We start from the raw sequence: 15221 nt of genomic DNA, 5'->3' as shown, positions 1-15221 counted from the left end.
GTCACTGCAATTCCTGACGAGGAGTCCCTCCAGCTTCCCTCTAGTCCCCCTTCAGATACTGGAAGGTTGCTCTGAGGTCTTCATGCAGCCTTCTCGAGTCTTTGCAGGGGAGATACTCTAGTCTCTTTTTCAACTTTGTGCTCCTTTTCTGAACTTGCTCCAAGAGTTMCATGTCCTTRTTATGTTMGGGGGACCAGAACTGAATGCAGCACTTCAGGTGGGATGTTACAAGAGCAGAGCAGAGGGGCAGAATAACCTCCTTGGGTCTGCTGGCCACAGGTCTTGTCTTGCAGCCCCGGATTTCACCTGTGTTGAGTAGGATGGAAGGTGTATAYTTTTACATAGGAAATAAAGCATTCACCATGTTACTCTGTAATATAACTCAGTTTTGTATTCTTTAGCAGCTTGTAGAAATGCTTTGTTGTCAGTTATTTCTGATGTCGCTGTTTTGTGTGTTTTAGGGATATGTTTGCTAAACCAAACAACAGAGCGTTTACTGCCGTTGCCCTCTTCTTGTTTACTAAGCTAGATAAGCATCGTGCAAAACGAACTTTCAAGTAAGTATCTGGCTTCTGAGATTACTGCTGTGTCTTTAATCAAGAATATGTTTTATAGAGTTGCTGGAGGGGAGGGAAGTGGTTTCTTGGGGAATATTGTGGAAGAGGAGCATACAGTCAGAGAATTTGGGGKTTTTTTTGTTCACAACTGGTCAATCAATTTTGATCAATCTAAAACCTTGCCTTAATTAGTTGCTTCTGGTACTGTCTGTAACTTGGCAACTTTGATATAAATGTYAATAGCTGATAAGTAATCTGCCTGTCCCATTCATCTTGATGACCGGAGAGAGTAATGTGTTCCATTTCTGGATTGTTTCCAGGACTTCAACACGGCAAGAACCCTGTGTTCTTTAATGGTTTTCTTTGTATAGYGATGCTTTTTAGCTTTTACATTTGAAGATATGGCAGGAGGAGGACCAGTTATGAAAATGGTCAGGGTTCAGAGCTCTTTTTGTTTTCCTTCTTTCGTGTCCTGAGTTAAAAAGAGCTGCTAACAGATCTCTGTCTGAAGTAATCTGAAATTAATTTATGGAAAGAAAAGTTGTCTTTTAACAATTTATATCTAGTCTTGGTCATATGCCCCTCATTTTCTGGCTTGGCATCAAGAAGAAATCTGTGTCTTAGTTTTGTTTTTACAATGCTAATTATTTATCTGATTATTTAAACATGTTTTGAAATGGCTTTTTTTTTTTTTTATCCCTTCTTCCTCATCCTTTTTAAATGGAAAGGAAATGGAGATGCACAAAACTAGCAAGTCCTAGATTTAGGAGGCAGTGCTGTGTGTGGCTAAGAGAAATTGCGGTGAGTGTTACTAAAAGTGGATGTTGATGCTCTACTGATTTCTGTAACCTTATTCTTGTTTTGAGGGAACTCTGTTACTTTAGAGTTTTAAACAAGGATTTTTAAATAAAAGAATTCAATTTTACCTTGTATATTCTTTCATAAAGTTTATCTTGGACTTCTTTGAAGGAAAGATATTGTCATTGTGGAATTTAAAAGAGAGACTTAATTGTGGATTTAAAAATTACTGTAGCTTGCTTTYGGGTTAACAGTATTTGGTCACACAGAAGTCTAGAGAGTCCCTTAGCCCTGGGTGAGAATAACTTCCTTCAGCTTGAGGAGTACTTTTTTAAAATTGCCTGGGAAGGTGTTTATTGTGAAAGTTGATTCATGCATGAAAAATTTTATTAATAGTATTTTCTTGYATATGGGGGAAGGGACTAAAATGTAAGGTGAGCTTATTACAGACAAACCAAAACTCATTGCTTCAGATGTCGTTGGTTATTGCTTTGCTTTCTTGTGCTGCCTTAGTTTTTGTGATTGTTCTAGAAATCTTGCCTTTATATGCTACAGCACTTCTGGTTTTTAGTAATAGTGGATAAGGTGAAAACCAATGATGTGGTCTCTTTAAATATGATTAAAGTACACTAACTAGTGACTTCAGTAGACTATACGAAAGAAAATTTGAATGTTTTTAAAGATAGGGGTTACCAGTTAGGAGTGAGGAGGCCACCAATTTCTAACATTTATCYAACACTGATTTCAGTCTTTGCATTGAAAGTATCTCGAGTGCAAGACTAGGTGGGCTAKTGGGAACATTGAAAAAGCTTTATTCTCTTCTGCTGACTACAGAAGCTGTCAGCTGTGGTGGCAAAGTCATTTAGCTTTACATCAGCCTTGGTAGTGGGTAATCTGCAGCATTTTGGTATGCAGCCAAGTCTTTGATAGCTGTTGTTTATGCTTCTTAGGCTAGTTTTGTGTTTAAAACAATTGAACTTTTCTAGAATCACACGGAAAGAGGTATTCCACGAATTACACCTTCCACACTGATTTGTCCTGGTGGTGCTAAATTTATTCATGTGGTCTACCGTTTTGCAAGATACGTAATGATTGAGGACATGAGAAAGCTCTCTGCAGGTAAGCTGTAATGGGACAATAAAAACGTTTCATTTGTTATGTTTGTAAATCTGTCAAGTCTTTAAGATATGATAGGAGCTTTAAGTAGTTCTGAGTTGGCTGCTCAGGTCCAAGTCTTTCACAAGGTTCTGTGCACTTGCATTAGGCTACTGTTGATAGGTAGTGCAGACTAGAATTGCTCTGTGTTGCATTGTGGGTCTTGTTCCAAGGTTCACTTATGCAGTATTACACCTTACCCACACAAGCAGTGGTTTRGTCCAAAAGTATTGGACTGCTATCATATTTTCTTTCTCAGAGCCTGAGGAATTCTGAAGGATCAGATCTTGTATTATTGTAATCTAGAGGATATAGAAAGGGAATGAGAATGAGGGAATGAAGGTGTGTACAATAAAAAAAAATGGCAAGAAAGGTGGTACACTACATGGTCTGTTTTGGTCCAGGTTAAAATGAGCATCTTGATTTGTGATTCTTGCAGATTGAACTAAATAGATTAGGAAGTTGTCTGTCTGATAACAGCAAAATATATAATCCAAACACTGACTTCTGTTTAGGCACTGATATACCTTTTGCTAAAGCTCTAATGAGGAGACCTGAGGATATGTACATAGCAAAAGCAAGACATAGAGTTGCATACAATAAACTGCTACAAATTATTCAAAGGGAAGACTTCATTATTCAAGAATACGGGAGAAAAGCACGGTGAGTAATACATAAAAAGAAATCAAAGTCTTTTTGTAGAAACTGACTTATGTGTGTGTTTCCAAAAGGATTTGAGAAGTCTGTATATGCTTTTCATCATGAGTTCTGTTGAACTACTCTCATATTTTCCACCTTTACTSATAGTCTTACTGCTTGTAGACCTTTTGTGAAGCATAGTAGTCTAAAGAAATAMATCATTTACAAGATGCTGTATTTTGGAAGATATGGTTTGGGCATTAAAATGATCAGGGAATTCTACAGGTRTAACAATATGATTTCTTAACTTTTAAAGGATCATATCCTAAAATATAACATCCTCAGGATTAAACATTTGGTCTTGTTTAGTCTTTTAATGTGAGAGACATTTTATTTACTTAAACCTTAATTTTTTTCACTGAAAATATGCTATTCTCTGCTCTTGTTTATGGCAAACATGCCTGAGAAATACCTAGACCTGGAACCTTTTCTGTAGGCGCAGATTTATGTATCAGCAGAATTTGTAAGGCACATAACTGGAGCACTGTCATGGACAGTTGTGAGTTGTTCAGTGAATGGCAGAAAAGGATGAGGGGTTGCACTGTCGTAAAAAGAGCTGTGTCAGTACATGTWGTATGGCTCCATACAAGAGGACTGGTCATGTTTCATGCCTTTGTGTCAAGATCTGAGGGTTTAGCATCCGGGGAAACTTCATGGTGGGTTTCTGCTGGCCTTGATTCTTAAAGAGGACTTCAGCTTGCCCTGGTATTTGCTGGGAAAGTAGTTCAGTGGTGCATGAGCAATGTGGGAGCTGGCAATACCTAGAGGATGACTTTGTAATGCAGTCACTGAGTCTGCTGAGTAGAAGTGGTGCTCTTTAGAGCTCACAGCATGTAAATAAGAAACTTCTCTGGAGATGCTACGGGGCTCTTAAAGTCATTGCAGTCAAGACTAGAATTTTAAATCCAAGTTATGYGAGGACAAGTGGAAGACAGAAAGCAAGTTAGAGGGGTCAGCCCAAAGGGTGATAGTGCCTCAAAGCTGTAACTAGTCCATGACTGGAGTTCCTGCTGTGTCTTCATAAGGAATATGGATGACAGTCTTGAATACAAACCCACAAAACTTGCAGATGGTGCCAAACTGTGAGGAAGGAAGATACACTGCAATGGGGAAGCATTTCACAGAGACACCTTGATGGGTTTGGAGACTTGCACAACAAAAGTGGTGTGTGGTTTWACAAAGACCAATGTGAGGTCCTGCACCTGAGAGAGTAGTCCCCAGCAGCAGCCCAGGTTTGTGGCTGATTAGCAGGGTAGTAGCTCTGCTCAGAAGAATCAGAATAGTGTGGAGCCATAAGATGAGCATGAATCATCAGAATGTCCTGGCAACCAAGACCAGCAGCCTACTATGCTGTATGGCAAAGAGCACTGGTCAGCAGGTGGTCAGCAATTGTATTCTGCGTCACTCTTGTTTCTTCAATTTTACTCTTCTCTTTCTCCTTTACCTCTGTGTTATAATACTTATTTCAGTTAGGAAACTGTTCTTACCTCAGCCCATAAATTTTATCATTTTTTAAGGTTCTTCCTATTCTGTGGGGGCTGGCAGCAGGGGAGGGAGTGAGTAGCTGTGTAGTACCTAGTTGCTGGCTGGGGCTGGCAATTCTAATGCCACATTTGGTATACTGTGTTCAGTTTGACCAGCCTAGTTAAAGATGGAGAGTGAAAGATGGAAGATAGTGGCAGAGGGCCACAATGGACTAGAGAGTTGCAGAGTATGAAATGTTTGAGTAAAAGCTGTAGAAATTGGGTTTGTTTACCCTGAAAAAGACAATGGTAGGGGTTTAATCACAGTATTATATCTAAAAAGTAGTTGTGGAGAACATGCAGGGACTCTTCACAAGGATGTATACAAAAATAAAATTTCCAAAGGTCTAAACTTCTCCAGTTTATGTAATTCTGTGTCTCGTGTGCGTTTGGGAAATATTCCTGCTTTGTTTACCGTTTGAGTGATACCCTTCTAAAATGTAATTATTTATAGGGTTTTTTTTTTTCATTCTTGACAAGGTGTCAAAAGTGTGAAGATCCTTTTGAATTCAGCATGATTCAGGCACCCAGTGCTTGCAAAAGTCAGACTACTACATTTTTTTTGCTTAAAATAAACAAAAGTACTTTGACAAAAGAACTTTTGTGGTTGAGCTTGTATTCCAGTATTCTGTTCTCTGGTCTTTTGAAAGGGAGGGATTTGGGTGCTGTGCAATTGCTGAATATATTTGTAATTTACATTGAAAATAGACATTTCTAGTAAATTATTGTTGCTGGGTGTAAGAAACAACTGGCTCAGTATGCAGATTTGAAAAGAATGAGCACAATTGGTTAGTGACTGTAAGCAATTCTGGTAAGTCTGTACTAATTGTTAATTTTTTTTCCTAGGGTTTTAATTAGAGAAACAGAATGGACAAAGTCTAAATGTGCAGCAATGCAGAAGCAGTCTTGGAGGTAAGTGTTTTTCTTTGTAACTAAGTTAGGATATATGACATGGATTRCATGCTCAGTTTTATGAAATATGTACTGTAATTTCACTGTAGTCCACTTGAACTTTTGTTTTATATATGCTTATAGGATGAAACAAAATAACCAAAACAAAAATGACACAACTGAGAGAATTCAGAAGGTGAGCGTTTTGTACCTGCTATGACAGTGTGTTGAATTCTAGCATTTCTGCAACACCTACTGTTAAATACTGTTACTTGCACTTGTCTGCCTGTGATTGTGCTAGCACCTTCATCTGCCTTCAGGCTGTTTTGATGCTCTTGTCATTTTAAGTATTATGACAACCATTTTAACACAGTCTTTTTATCTTTMCTATTAAGGTCCGCAGTATGTGGACACTTATAGTGGAAACGCTTACATCTATTAAAAAGGAAAAGGACCTTGTGGATTCTGTACTTGCAGACTGTGTTCATCCATGTCTTTTGGATGGAACTGATGTTGTTTTCCGTGTTCCACGGTTGTTGACTTACAGTGTTGAAAGTAACATATATGGCGTAAGTGGTTTTTGTTCTTCCTAAATTGCTAAACAGCTTTTATTTAGTCCCCAAGGATGCAATTAATACCTTAAAAAAATAAACAAGTACTTCATGGATTATTAAAGATGATTGCTAAAGGATGCATAAAATATGTCTAATTCATATGTAGAAATTTTTTATGATTATAAAACTGTTTTGCATTAACTTTTTCAGTTCAGTTACTAGATCGACAGGTCTGCCTAATTAGTACTTGACTTTTTTGTTGTTTAGACATTAAAACTATGTTGACTGACTAGTGCTTCAACTAATTGGCTTTTGTTTCTGGTGTGTAGTATGTAGTGTTGTTCAGTTATGGCTTTGGTGTTATTTGTGCTGTATCTTTTGGGGCAGTGGGTAAACAGAGTACCTCATTGGCTGAAGTTCTTTTGGCTTGTGTTGCTTTAACCTGGAACAAAATGAAATTATCAGGAACTGAATCTTAGTATAATGTACATGGTGTTCTGGTTTTCACTGTAGAAGACATAACTTTCTGATATTGCTACTGTTCACTAATTTTTTTTTTCCTTGCTTTTTCTACTTCAAGTTTTGTACAGCAAATATGTATGAAGATGAGAAACTGAATTTCCTAACAGTTATTCAGTTAGTAAATGAAGCCTTGTGTACRCTGAGAGATGAACATTGTCCGTGTAAATTAAAAGAACCTCACAGAATTGGGGATATGGTTGCATCCTGCAAGAGACTACTAAGGGACTTGAACACAAGAAGGTAGTTGTTGGGAAATTTTATCWGATTGCCTGTTCTTAAATTGTAGGATCATGTCTGCTGGAGTCTTTTCTAGAAAAAATGTTACCGCAAAAACATGTTGGTTCAGTCTTTTCCCTGTGCCTCTGGAAAAATTAACATTTGTTTTGATAATTTATAAAGCTTTTTAGTGACATTCTTCTCTAGGTAACTTTAGCTTTTTGCCTTTGTTTCATTAATATTTTAGTCTTGTTAGATTATTTCTGGAGGCCTCATTTGCTAGCTGATCAGATTTTTGCTTTCTTCTTGTCTTGTTGCATTAATAAGTTCTGAGATTTTCAAAACTTATGTCGGTAACTGGCTTAGGGAATTTTAAAGGTTGTATCTCATTTCTGTGTATATTTTAGTGTAGTTCTTCCAATTCTATTTTAAGAAAAGTGAAGATTACCTAGCAGCAGCTTTTATGGTTGTGAATTAGAGTTACTTCTTAGTGTATGCACAAATGCATGAATAAATTGATGCATATCAAAGCAAAGGTTTTTCAGGATAAGGGGGAACACATAATACTTTCCCTCTTTATGTACAATTGTTGTCTCTACCAACAGATGTGTTGACTTAATTTTCTATGCTTCCATATTACAGTCTAAGAGAGCACAGGCATTGTGAGCAAAAGCATCCATCTGTTTCCGGAAGCCAGGAAAACTGGGAATCAAAATGGAGAGCGATTCTTGGCCAGTGTCCTTTTTATTTACTCTTCGAAGATGATCTGGTAAGTAGTGTTCATTTTATCTGATTCTGGGGAAGAGGAAAGGATGAAAGTGAGAGAGGATGTTGGTTTAAACTGGTGTGTTCTATTGCAATAATTAACTCATATACCTGATTATGCTTTAAGAAGTAGTCTTTCTTACAGATAATATACTTTTGACTTAGACATCTGATGTATTCACTGGAGATGGGAGATGGAACCATCCTGTCAAGATGGTACATCAGCATAAGAGTGAGCAGATTGGTTTCTGTTGTCTCTGTGCATCCTCCTATGGAAGCTGAGCATTTGTATGTTCAGTCTGAACATTTGCTGAATTCTATTTTCCCCTTTTTCCCCCTTATATGGCGATATACTTGATCAACGAACAATAATTTGCATTATGATACTCATATTGACAGAGGTTATACCTTTGTCTAGCTACCCAGCAGAGAGAGGAGGAACCTCATGTTGAGTCTGACAGCTGGTTTGCAAAGAAGCTCTTTTAAATAAYTGTCTGTTATTTGCTGTTGTTAAATTGACTTTTTCTTCTTGCTTGTGTGACATTTTTTTTCCCTTTTGAAAGGAAACAGCTTTGCCATTCCAATATTCTAATTCTTCAGATGAAGATGAGTCATTGTCAGGTGGGTGAACAGGAGAAGCTTCTTTTCCTTCTCCCCCACTGCCATATTTGTTAAAAGTTACTTGGAGTCAAAAAGGCTCCCTTGCATTTGCAGGTGGTCTTTGATAGTCTAGATGGATTTTGATAGATAGTGGTAATTGGTTCTGAATGACTCTTAGCAAAAATTGCCTTAAATTTTTCAACTTTGTAGTATCTTGGAGATTCTGTGAGGCTTGGCAAAAACCCAATGCTAACCTCTTTGGTGTTTTGTTCTTCTTGCACGAGAGATGTTGAGACAGGTGTCCATGTTGAAAGGTTCATTCATGGGTTCTAAAGAATACATTCAGTCTAACAGTAAAGGTTACTTTGGGTTGGAGGAGTAAAAAAGAGAGAAAGAAGGTTAAACTTTTCCCATTCCACTCAAGAAATTGAGGGTGTCCTCCCAGGTAACCATCTTTTCTTGGTGCACTGCGAAATACTTAATTCCTTAGTGATTGTGCCATTTGGTCAGGGCCTCTCTTGATCTGTGTTGAGCTTTCAGTCATTAGATTAACTGTTGATCAGACTTCACTTTGATCGGGCATGGTTGGTGCACATGCTAATTGGCTGATGAACTGATACTTGATTAGTTCTTGGTAGTTCTTGTTGACCACGTGCCTAATGTCACTAGTATAGTGTTACAAGTTAAAAGCTAAAAACAAAGGGGAACTCTGCTTGAATCATGCCAGTTGCAGTCCCTTTTAGGAAAAACGGCATAGCAGAGGTGTATTGGAATTACAAGATTCAAAGCAATGGCAGGAAGATCCTTTTGGTTAAAAAGGTGAAAGTACTGCTCCAGCATTCTGAGTGTATGTGGATATGAGGCTAGAAACTGCAGAGGAAAGGCTACAGAATTGCAAATGGAGCATGATTTGCAGATTGAAGCACTGTACAATGATGCTGTGAGCTGGTAGTATCAGAAGGCTTGAGACAAATTGATGTCTCTGGTGTTCTCTGTACTCCGTGGTTGACTTGCATTATTGGASAATCCAGCCACTAAAAACTTGCAAACTTCTCTTTCTTAATAGGGTCAATTCCCAAACCAAAATATTGACCTCATCTAATTACCTGAAGTGAGCTTAGATTTTTGWTGTTTTGTTGAGGTGAATGTGACAGCAAATGCCATTTGGCTTTGTAGAACCTGAAATTTAAAATTAGTAGAGAACAACAGAGGTTAAACTTCATCTGTTCATTGAAGACATGCTGAAGTTAGTAATCGTTGTAAATAGTCTGTGACTGAGTCTGTGTACCTCCAATAACGTTAAAAACATTTACTTATATAACATTTACTTATGCAAAGCTTCACCTTGCTTGGACTGAAGCAGCAAGAGGGATGAGTATATCCACAGAAGTACTTATTGATTAATTCAGTTGAGGTAAACGTGGGTGGAGTTGTGTTTTCTGGAATTGGTGTGCCGCACAATTGAGATGTATGTGAAGAAGAGGGGATAATGATGATGTGGCTGTAGTTCAGAGGAAGGTGGAATGTCCGATTGATATGTGCAGGGCAGCAGATAAAACCATGCTTTTTGAACATGCGTTCAGGAACAACAGCAAGAGGTGCTGGCTGCTAGTGGCATCTGTCGCAACAGATGCTACCTGAGCAAAAGGAATCATGACACTGTCCTGCTTATTCATGAAGTCTATCCACACKACAGAATTAGTGTGAGTCAGCTGTGTTATATGGAAAACCTGAGTGAAAAAAATGGAAGCAATAATAAAACAMTCACTTGCTTTTATAGGTTTTTATTACTCTCTTCAAGAACATGATGAGAAGGATGATGAGGCTTTGGATACCGTGAAGGATGTGACATTTGTACCCTCAGGATGGTATGCTCAATGAGAAATGGATAAAAAAAGCAATAGAAAAATTAGAAGTTTACTTGTTGGACTTGAATATTTTGCATCTCTTGAATWTTAGTGGAATCTTTCAGTAGCCCACTCCTTACATGTCTCAACTATTTSATTTAGCAAGATAGTCCTAAAGTAATTGAGGCTTTCTCCAGCTGATGAGAGATTGATCAACTGTTTGTTGCTGAATAGGATGAGTAGCAGCCAAGTTGCAAACTGTTTTTCTTGCTTTTTAACTATATTCTAAGGTTTAAGAGAGAGGAGGGGACAATGGAAACTTCTCTTTCTCAGGCTAAATGTTCTCTGCAAGACTTTTTGTGACTCTTCTTGAGAGTTAATCATGTTCTGTAGCTACTCTTCCTACAGTACCAGCAAAGGGTAGAGCACAGAACAATGATATTCTTAAAAGTCTTTTTTGCTTTTGCCACTTGCTTAGTCAAGGAATATTTAATGACCTTTCARATAGTGCCATCTTTCATAACATAGCTCCTGCAGGTGCTTGAAAGTTGGCTAAGAGACAGAGGGAGTTAGGAAATCTTAGACATCAGTAGATAAAGTTGCATGTAAGTCTCAGAGTCAAAGTAGTTGACAAATCCTAGATTTCTTTCAGTGACTTCATACAGCATGGAGATTTGTCTGCTTGCGAGGCTACAGACAGGTAACAACAAAGCCATTTTAAAGTGTGCTTTTTTCTAACAAGTGAGGACTGTGCATTTTTGAGAGCTTTGCAATTAACACTAAACTTACTGTAAGTGATAAGGCTGAAGTTTTTGGTAGCAAGATGATTGATAAATATCGACAGGTTTATTTAGGAACAGACCTATGGATGCCAGAAGTGGTTCATGGAAAGACAATGCGAGAAAAAGAACATTGTCCACTCAGCAGAAGACTTTCTAGTTACCTTTTATTGTTGAATGCAGAAGACTTGCTTACAAATGTATTGAAAAGTTCCTTCTTTTTCTGTGTGGTAATCAATGGCTAAGTTTATTAATTTATTWTTTTTGGGAGGCTGATACACAACTAGGGCTAAATCTGCTCTAGTTGTCACACTGTTCTCCCTATAGTAAAATTGCTTTCTGATGACCGGGACGAACTGAGAGAAATCGTAACGGACAGATACGGAGCACACAATATATAATACTTTCTAAGATTTGCATCCCAATATAATTTGTCTCTAAAATCTTTGGTTTTTTTGTTGACTAGTCTCGTCCTGTCTCCCTTCTTGAGGAAGTCATCAGTGCCATCATTATCAGAAGAATCTGAAACCAGTGACCTGCTAATTGAAAATGTAATTTTCTATCTTTGAAATAAGTTAAACTTGTAACATGTCCTTGTTATATTGGTTGAAGCCTAGGCTTTATGGGAGAGTATGGTGGGGCTTTGGTTTGTTTTGTGGGGTTTTGTGGGTATTTTTTTATTGTTTTTTGAGCAATATTTTTACACATTTGAGACACTCTGACAAAACTGCTAAAGCTAATTCTTGGTGACTTTGTAGAGCTTTAGGAAAGGACAGCACTAAGTAGGTGCCTTCGTATCTGTCTTCCTGTATAACATAGAGTRTGTGACTGATTCCCTGCTTGCTGAAACAGTCTTTTTGGTGTGAGCAGTGACTTTGTTTCTTCTCTATGAAATTTAAGGGTTAAAATGTGGTGTAAAAACAACTTGGATGTGCTGTTGTCCGTTGCACAGCTGTTCATTGTACTGTGTTCAAGGTAGTTGCAAATGARCCATCTGTGTTGTAGGTAACACTTGTCTTACTTAGTACTTAGGTCCTACTTYGAATACAGTTGTTAAAATATTTTGTATTTGGTTAAAATTCAAGAGTGAAGTACTTTCATTGACTAAACACTGGGGCCATTGCAGTTCAGAATTTGTATATTAGTTCATGCTCACATCCTGATGCTTGAATTTATAACTGTTAATAATTCCTGTATATTCCTCTAGAACTTGCAAACTTGTGTGGGAAATAAAACACTTGTGCCTCCAAGAATCTTAAAAAATGGAAAGGAAGAATTCCCCACTTCAGAAATGAAGGAGAATCCAGGTAAAGATGTTAGCCAGCCAAAGTCTCCTGTTAAAAAAGAAGACCTTCTTGAGAAAGCCAGAGATGAACTGGCAGAAGAGGTTAGGAAGTAATTTTTTTGTTTCTTTTAAAGTAAATGATCACTAATTTCAGAGAAAAATGGCTAATTATGTAAAAAAAAGTCTCTTGTAATCCACATGCATCAAAAGTTACTTTTTTCTGCTAGATAGTTATCAGAGTCACAGATTTTTAGAGTGGACTGCCTGATAAATTACACACAGAAAGCATGGAGTTAGTGCAGCTATCATACTTAAAAGTCATGGTGAAATGAGTAGCACATCAGTAGAATTATGGTATATGGTATGGTATAATTCAGTCTGAAGTACATTGCATATGTACAAGAAGAAAAACAAAAAGAACTGTTGAATTCTTGAGTTATACAGGTTAAGTATTTAACAGGCACTTAGGAATTTCAAGTAGAAATTTAAGTATTTCTTCTTTTAGATATTTTATATAAGATTTGGCTGGGCAGTTCCTGCATAAGTTACTGTAAAATGTACTACATCTYCATTTGTAAATTGCATTTTTTTCTGAAATGATACAGTTATTTTTTGTCTGCTAAAATGTTTGAATTACATTAATATATCTCTAGTCTTCATGCTTTTGCAGTTCTTGGCTAATACCTTAAATATATTCTTTCTGAGCACACTCTTATTTGAGAGGTGGATTCATAGATGATGAGGGAACTGAGAATTGAATTCTGATTTCACTCCCTTTTCTTAATTTTGTGTTTGTAGGATACTATGATCATTGTAAACCTAAGCAGTAAATAAGAAAAGTTAGGATATTCCTAATTCTCCACATAATTTGGAGAATGAGACTTACTTTGAACCATAACTGACAGAAATGAAGAGGTTATAATTTTGCTTTCTCAAAATTTGCCATTTTCTAACATCCTACAGGTTGCAAAGTCAGTGATGTCTGAGTCACCTGACACYGGTGAAGAAAAAGGAATGCCATTAGATGATCTCATTAGCTCACTGTCTTTTAACCCATTTTTAACAAGGAAGCAAATACCCCGAACGCCAGAAAATCTGCGTAAGTTTGAAACTTGGTTATTGTAATGCTCATTGATGAGAAATATGGTTGGTTCATTGGCATGTCACACAAGAAGAAAAAGAAAATTATTTCAGTGATGTTGCTTCTTATTCTAATGGCTCACTTTGTGACACAACACAGTAGACCTAATAAGRTGTGAATACTGCGAATGCGATTTAAGACACCTTTTTCTTACGTAGAATCCCTTTTGTGTTGAGGGATTGTAAGCAATATAAAGAGCTATACATATTCCCTCTTGGATTGCTTAWGTCACTGAGGGGACAGAGTAAAAATAGATTTGATTGAGAGTATGAAAGTATTAAAATTCTACCTTGTTTTGTTCCATTTAGTTATTGAAATCAGAAGCTCGTGGAGAAAAGCTATTCAGACTGAGGGTTCATTAGACACGGAACTGTCCTCAGCTGAAGTGGTGACAGAAAAATCTTCAATAAATGCTACACTCAGTAAGCAAGAGGAGAATGACTCTACCCTTGTGTGCTCTGAGCCTGCATCTCCTTCCGTGTCAGAAAAGAAGTCGCAGTTAAGTTCAACAGAATCTATTCCTGAGGAGCAAGTGAGCATGAGTCACACATTTGAATCTTCAGATTCAAAAACATCTGGAATTCAAGAGAGTGAGAGAAGTGAATCAGAGAAACTTGATTGTTCTGCTTTGAATGGAAGTTTTGTAGAAGATCTAAGTCAGACTTTGCAAAATACAGAGAGGAGCATAGATATTCCAGATACTTGTTTGGAAAGTAGTAGGAAAACAAATAGACTACTATCAGATCACTGTCGCATTTTTCAGTCGGATGAGAAGCTGTGCACTAGTTTATCTTTATTAAATTCTGTCATTCATGAAACTGACATGGGGATATTGGATGAGACACTTCCAGAATCTGATAGCATAGATCTCAGCATATCTGCAGATTCTTTTTTTTATACAATGGACGGTGCAAACGTAACAGGTGGCTCAGAAAATAACGAGGATATTAAAAAGTTGGATATAGATATCCAGTCCCTATCCACTTCACATGAAGTGTTAAAAAGGAMTGCATATCAGAGTGAAGAGGAGCTGCATCAAACACATAATGGAGATGAAGCTGAAAATTATAGATATGAACTAAGTCCTATACCAGAAGAAATAGAGAGGTATGATGATGATGCTTTTGTGGATGAAGGATTTACCAAGACGCCATTGCCAGCCTCTTCTAATGAAGGCAAATATTCCCTATCATCTTTGCTGATAACCTGTAAACAGCTGGAGGAAGTGGTACATGAAGTCCCATTAGACTTACCACATAAATTGAAGGGTATGTGTTTGTGTTCTTTATCCATCAAGATTTTGTCTTTCTGTCACTGGCTGTACTATTGTGAATAAGCTGCTCTGAGTAATTGARCTGTGCTGTGGAAGTAGAGGGAAACAAATTATTTGTGTGCTTATTCTTTATAGAGGATAAAAAAAAGGAAACATGTTTCCTTTAGTTCTCTAGTTCTATCAACATCTTTGAAGTATGAGAAAAGATGCTCATTTGACTTTCTGCAGTAATCCGCAGCTGTTTAAAACAAAAACAAAGCTATAAGGTGCATTAACAGCAATCTACAGTTAGATTTTAAGTGATCTGAAGTTASACTCTGAAGTTGTGTATTTACTCCRAACAGATTTGGCTATTTAGAAATGCCATAGGTCATTGGAACCTCTGGGAGTTCAGGAAGGTGTTGATAGAGCTGTCCTGCATTCCTGCCTGCCTTACCCCATTTACAGCGGAAGTGTCAACTCTGTTTAACCAGTTTAACTCTGTTTAAACAGTGTTTAGTTACATGTGAGGTTAAATTATTAAAGATAATGGAAAAGTGTGGGGCCATAGTTGGAGCAGATGAGTGTCCTAGTGGTGGAAGACACAGACAAGGTGGAATTGCTGAATGCCTTCTTT

General features: G+C 37.4%; 1 protein-coding gene and 1 non-coding gene across 5 annotated transcripts in view; both read left to right on the top strand.

Moving 5' to 3' along the window:
* HAUS6 (HAUS augmin like complex subunit 6) overlaps positions 1-15221 on the top strand; it is a 38090-nt gene that overhangs the window by 1366 nt on the left and 21503 nt on the right. For all 4 annotated transcript variants that reach the window (XM_057373462.1, XM_057373464.1, XM_057373465.1 and 1 more), the window contains exons 2-16: positions 462-557; positions 1286-1358; positions 2342-2474; positions 3026-3173; positions 5579-5644; positions 5768-5819; positions 6019-6192; positions 6758-6939; positions 7558-7684; positions 8244-8301; positions 10061-10148; positions 11373-11457; positions 12114-12293; positions 13155-13290; positions 13641-14600. In XM_057373462.1, coding sequence (XP_057229445.1) covers positions 462-557; positions 1286-1358; positions 2342-2474; positions 3026-3173; positions 5579-5644; positions 5768-5819; positions 6019-6192; positions 6758-6939; positions 7558-7684; positions 8244-8301; positions 10061-10148; positions 11373-11457; positions 12114-12293; positions 13155-13290; positions 13641-14600 — 2558 coding nt within the window. The remainder of the gene's footprint in view (positions 1-461; positions 558-1285; positions 1359-2341; positions 2475-3025; positions 3174-5578; positions 5645-5767; positions 5820-6018; positions 6193-6757; positions 6940-7557; positions 7685-8243; positions 8302-10060; positions 10149-11372; positions 11458-12113; positions 12294-13154; positions 13291-13640; positions 14601-15221) is intronic.
* LOC130577854 (small Cajal body-specific RNA 8) lies at positions 11172-11302 on the top strand. The gene has a single exon (XR_008965818.1). It is a non-coding gene; the product is annotated as a small Cajal body-specific RNA 8 (non-coding RNA).

Source organism: Malurus melanocephalus, unplaced genomic scaffold (assembly GCF_030028575.1).
Source record: "Malurus melanocephalus ecotype Western Australia unplaced genomic scaffold, MMel_1.1 scaffold_198, whole genome shotgun sequence".
In the NCBI taxonomy this organism is placed as follows: Eukaryota; Metazoa; Chordata; class Aves; order Passeriformes; family Maluridae; genus Malurus; species Malurus melanocephalus.
The sequence above is the reverse complement of the archived record's forward strand: the minus strand, read 5'-3'. Positions and strand labels throughout refer to the sequence as shown.